Here is a 5102-nt window from a genome sequence, read left to right on the forward strand (position 1 = left end):
AGGTTCTTGGTCCCCTTGACAAACCCTTTCTTTAGCACATGGTTCATGCTCTCGCTTCGTTGTGTGGAAGTCATTCTAGCACAGAAAATGTTCTTGTAATATGCTGAAATCCACATCTTCCTATCACTCCAGAGCTGCATCATCATCTGGTCGTTCTCCAGGTTGTAGTTGTGCACGAGTTTAGCCCAGGCATCTTCAAACTCCGTTGGCATCAGCGGCTAGTTTAATATAGTTGTGAACTCCTCTTTGAATGTTTTATACTTTTTGTGTAGCAACGCGAGGTATTCCCTGTACTTCTTCATGATGTGCCAACGGCATAGCTTGTGGATGGTGTTTGGAAATGATTGTGGTATAGCTTTCGCCATCGATGGGCATTGGTCTGCATGAATTAAAAAAATGAAACTTGATTCTTTTTTTTGTACTGATGGTGAACTTATGTTGTACAAGTACTTGAACTACATATCTTGGCAGTATGGTATCCAAGAATGTCACATGTATTTTTTCTTTATAGTAGCGTTGCTGAACTTCTTTGGTATCAGTGCTTGAACTTCACAGTTAGTAGTAGGACAAACTAGTAGTGTCGCAATTAAAATTTTTCTTAAAGCATTGTTGTTGAACTTCTGTGGTAGCAATGCTTGAACTTCACGTAAATAACTATATTTTTCTAAACATGCTACATATATTTATCTTACAGATTTGTTCTTGAATTTCTATGATTCATGTATTTGAACTTCACATTCATAACTAATTTTTTTCTGAACATGTGACAGATAATTTTGCTTTCTTGTACTGCTAGTTGGACTTCTGTGCTTACAGTGGTTGAACTGCATTCTTTACATTATTTTCAGACAAAACCAATGTACCCAACCAACACACACCCATAGACTGAAAAGATGATGAAACTTGAGGAGTTTTTTTTTGAACTTACCTGTTAGAATGCAAGTTGGGTGCTTGTTGTTCATGCACCGTAGAAATGTATCGAACAGCCACTTGAATGACTTTGCATCTTCGTCTCTTATCAGGGCAACAACAAATATCGTTGACTGCAAGTAATGGTTTGTTCCAACAAACACTCCCAGGGGCATATGAAATCTGTTGGTCTTGTAAGTCGTGTCGAATGTTACACAATCGCCGAAGTCTTGATAGGCTCCTTGGCAGCTTGCATTGGACCAGAAAATGTTTTTAATTGACTTGTCCTTGTCCACTTGGATGTCATAGAAAAACTCATCATTTATTGCCTTCATGTCTTTGAAGAATGAAACAAGTTTCAATACATCATCCAAATCATCTTTCCTTGCATTCATGGCTTTCCTGCAAATCACATGCAAACATGCACTTGTTTATTTTTTGCTAGCAAAGGGTTGTGAGCTAGGATGCTATTTTACATTGCAGTATGTGGGTGTTTGAATACTTACTGGTTTAGCAGGTCTCGTCTGGTCATGCTTAGGAAGTAGCTTTCATCTTCATTTTCAGATAGCACGGACATGATTGTTGTGTGCTTGACATCATGGTACTGCAAGAGCTTTACGTACTCCAAAATAGTGGGGTCATAATTCTTGTGTGAGTGCAAAAATACCAGCATGTCATCAGTTTGCATGAGCTCGTGATTATGATTGTACTCAATGTCCACTACCACACATGTGCCATCCTCCTGCACCTTCACCCTCATTCTTGCATTGCATCCCGTCCTCTGCGATGTTTTGTTTCGCTTCCTGTTGGCCTCTGAAACAGAAGATGTGTGTATCCCTTGGAAGGCGCAAACAAAATACTTGTGGTTGTCATTTCCACCCGTCTTTCTGATTCCAAAACCAGCGTGTCTGGCGTATCTGTTATAAAATTCCCTTGCTTTCTCTACATCTTTGAATCACATTTTTAGTCTTGGTATTAGATAATTCGGTAGATCTGGCGTCTGCAGAAAAAGAAAAAAATAATCCAAACAACACCTTAAAATGCAGTTTATGAACTTGTTATCTTGGAGGGAGCAGAAAATGTGTAGATAATACAAGATGCGTATATAAATATATTTTGTTTCACTTACGTGCGTGTATGATCGCAACTCCGGCGGTGTCGGCTGCTCTCCCTCTGGGATGGGGCATGGCGGAGTAATCATAGCAGGATGCAGCAGTGGATCACGAGGAGGAAGGAGGGCTGAAGATGGCCTCTCTCTTGTTTGCGTCCTTTTTGCTTGAGGTGGTTGTGGAGGTATTGCAATCCTGGTCTTGGTTTGCTCTTTTGTTTTGTGAAGCAATCCATCTACCTTATGCCCCGTAGAATTCTGACTTGTAGCAGCATCAGCAGCAGGATCAAACGGTGGTAGTGTGCAGATCACTCTCCTCCGTGTGTGTGTTGCTGTTGGATTTGTCCTGGGATCTGGTTTAGTTGCTTCGCTTTGGCATTGATGAGGCACACCAGGATAACCTCCAGAGTTACACGCAGGACTTGAGCTAACCCCCTCCTCCATCGGCGAGCTTGGCAGTCTGCTGGTGGATACAAAGAATCCGCGGGGGATTTCCGGCGTCACCCAATTAGGTGGAGGCGCAAACATGTGCGGATAGGGCTGTGACCCAGCATCTTGGAAGTATCCGTGTGTTTCGGGTGTCATCCATTTTTGGTCTAGAGTAGGTTGGTAATGCTGTTGGTGCATTTGAGGTGTGACCCATTGAGGGGGTGGTGCAACGCGTACAGGCTTTGGATTGTGTACTTGCTGCTGGGAACTTCTAAGCTTCTTCATGCGTCTCTCGTCTTGCTGACATAAAAGAAAAATATGTCTATTAGCACACAAGTTATATCTGCATATACCTTTGTAACTGAACTTAGCATTATTCACAGCCTGAACTTCTCATATAAAAGTGGTGAGAGCCATCACACTATGCACTGAGCTGAGCATCTGCCGATGCCTTTGTACCTGAACTGAGCACCCTTCACAGAATGAACTTCACACCATGTTTTTTAATTCTACAATATTTGATTACTTATATGTACCTGAACTTAGCACTCTCCACAACCCGAACTTCTTGTTTTGCAAAGGGGAAATACTGTCTACAGTTAAAAACCTGAACCTTCATGAGTTTTTGAATGGTTAGACTGCTAGTGCATACCAACCTGACCTTCATGTCATATCACATGCATGTTCTATTTTCCTTTTTTTTTTGCACAGAACCAGACACATACCAACCTGAACTCTAGCACACTTACTAGTTGAACTTCACATGGCTTTTCCACATGTGAATGTGAATGCAGAAAAATTTTATAGTGGTTGTAGCCTGGACTGAGGCTCACATACTACCTGAACTTCACATGCCTGTAAGCAGGCAGGCAAATTTTACAATGCTGTTTTGTAGCCTGGACTGAGGCTCATACACTACCAGAACTTCACATGGTTGTAAGGAGGCAGATTTTAAAATAGCTTTTGTAGCCTGGACTGATGCTCACACACCACCTGAACTTCACATAGCTATAAGCAAATAACAAACCGAAGGAAGGAAGAAGTTCAACCATACCCTGGCTATAAGTTCGGCCAACCTTTTTCCAGCAGTTGATAGGCCACCTTGAGAACAATTCGTTGTGGAGGTATGAGAGGAATTCCATGGCAATCCATGTCTTGCAGAGGGCGCGAAGTTCATCTGTACGAAGCAAGAAGGTCAGAGAAGGCAAGATTGAAGAAGAAGGCAAAATTGGGAGGAAGTTCATGTACTGTTGCCGCTGAATTTGAGGGCGCGACAGATGCCGCCTCCGCGGAGGAGTTGCTCCGTTGGTCGCGCCGCTCGCCGTAGCTTGCGTCGGGCCCGTCATCTGGTCTGCCAAGGCTTCGAGCGGTGGCGATGGGATGAGGATGCGGCTTCCTGAAGTCCATGGCGGCTTCGCTGCGTCCAGGCGACGCGGGCTCCCTCATGCCGGCGTCCGCCGTCGCTCGCTCTCCCGCGCCGGTGGCCGGCCAGGAGCTGGAGACTGAGGGGAGGCAGCAGACCCGGCCGGCCAGGAGCTGGGGAAGGAGGGGAGGCGGCGGATCCGGCCGACCAGGAGCTGTAGACGGGGAGGAGGCGGCGGATCCGGCGAAGATCGGCGACCAGGAGGGGAGGAGCGGCGAGGAGGGGGGCTGGGGCGGCTCGGGATCGAGGGGATCAGGTGGATCCTGTCGAGGCGTCTCGGATCGGGTGGGATCCTGTCAGAGCGAGTCATGTCGGGCCGGGCAGTTCAGGGAAGTTTGGGAGGGCCCGATATAAGGACTGCTGTGATCCAAATAACTATTCTAATCTTGTAATTAAAATAGTGTTGTCCTCTATATATATATATATATATATATATATATATATATATATATATATATAATTGCTTGGTGTTCATCCTTGTATATATGATGTGCACGTGGACACCGGGACACTTTTGTTCCGCCCCTGCGCGGTGGCCGCCTCCGACCTTGGCCGCTCGCTCAGGCCGGCCGCACGCACTACCATCGCATCGTGCCTTGTCGCGGCCTCTGCACGCGCGGACTACGTCCCCGGCGGCAGCATCGCTGAGACCCGGACGCATCGCGGGCCCTGTGCTCCCGCGGACCATCGCAACCTGCCGACGAGGGCGGGGGAAGGAGCGGGGGCTGGGAAAGGATCCCAGCGCGCACTCCGTCAGGCGGAGGATTTGCTCGGTTCTAGGCCTCCAAGAGGAATGCGACCCTGGTTCATTAGCTCTGCTGTTTGGTATGCGTCGTCAATGCTTCAGTTTATGTTTATCACCAATTTTGAGTATTTCGCTCTTCGTTTTCAGCGACCTCAACTGCAACTGCTTTATTACCTCCAATTAGTAAATGTAGATAGCTGGTTTTGCTTGCAATTGCAGGTGCGGAACACAGTCTGCCGGTATTCAGTAGTGAACCGCACCCCATCTCAGGAAGCAAAAATGTGCTTGTCAAAGAATACAGTAATGCATCTGAATCTTGACTTTTGCACCTCATGGAACTACATTGCGTATAGGTGGGAAGTTCTCTCAGAGTGCGAACCCAACAACAACTGATTTACCCCCAGTTAGTACTGTATATAGATGGTTTGGTTTGGTATGCAACCGGAGGGTGAGGAACAACGTAGGAAAAAAAAAAGCGGTCGAAACAA

At 46.0% G+C, this 5102-nt stretch overlaps 1 protein-coding gene across 1 annotated transcript; it reads right to left on the reverse strand.

The window, feature by feature from the left end:
* Window positions 1-218: 218 nt before the first annotated feature.
* On the reverse strand, window positions 219-1669 carry LOC147993024 (protein FAR1-RELATED SEQUENCE 5-like). Its single transcript, XM_087539199.1, has 3 exons — window positions 1416-1669; window positions 929-1311; window positions 219-379 (listed from the first exon to the last, which is right to left on the reverse strand). The coding sequence occupies exons 1-3, from the start codon at window positions 1667-1669 to the stop codon at window positions 219-221; spliced, it is 798 nt and encodes a 265-aa protein (XP_087395325.1).
* Between the last annotated feature and the right edge of the window lie 3433 nt (window positions 1670-5102).

This window comes from Triticum urartu, chromosome 1A (assembly GCF_056163025.1).
Source record: "Triticum urartu cultivar PI428250 chromosome 1A, HENAU_Tu73, whole genome shotgun sequence".
In the NCBI taxonomy this organism is placed as follows: domain Eukaryota; kingdom Viridiplantae; phylum Streptophyta; class Magnoliopsida; order Poales; family Poaceae; genus Triticum; species Triticum urartu.

Coding starts and splice junctions, on each gene's coding strand:
- LOC147993024 (XM_087539199.1), bottom strand. CDS start 1,669: ATGAGGGTGAAGGTGCAGGAGGATGGCACATGTGTGGTAGTGGACATT. Junction 1,312..1,415: donor AGACGAGACCTGCTAAACCA/GTAAGTATTCAA, acceptor TGTGATTTGCAG/GAAAGCCATGAATGCAAGGA. Junction 380..928: donor CCCAACTTGCATTCTAACAG/GTAAGTTCAAAA, acceptor TAATTCATGCAG/ACCAATGCCCATCGATGGCG.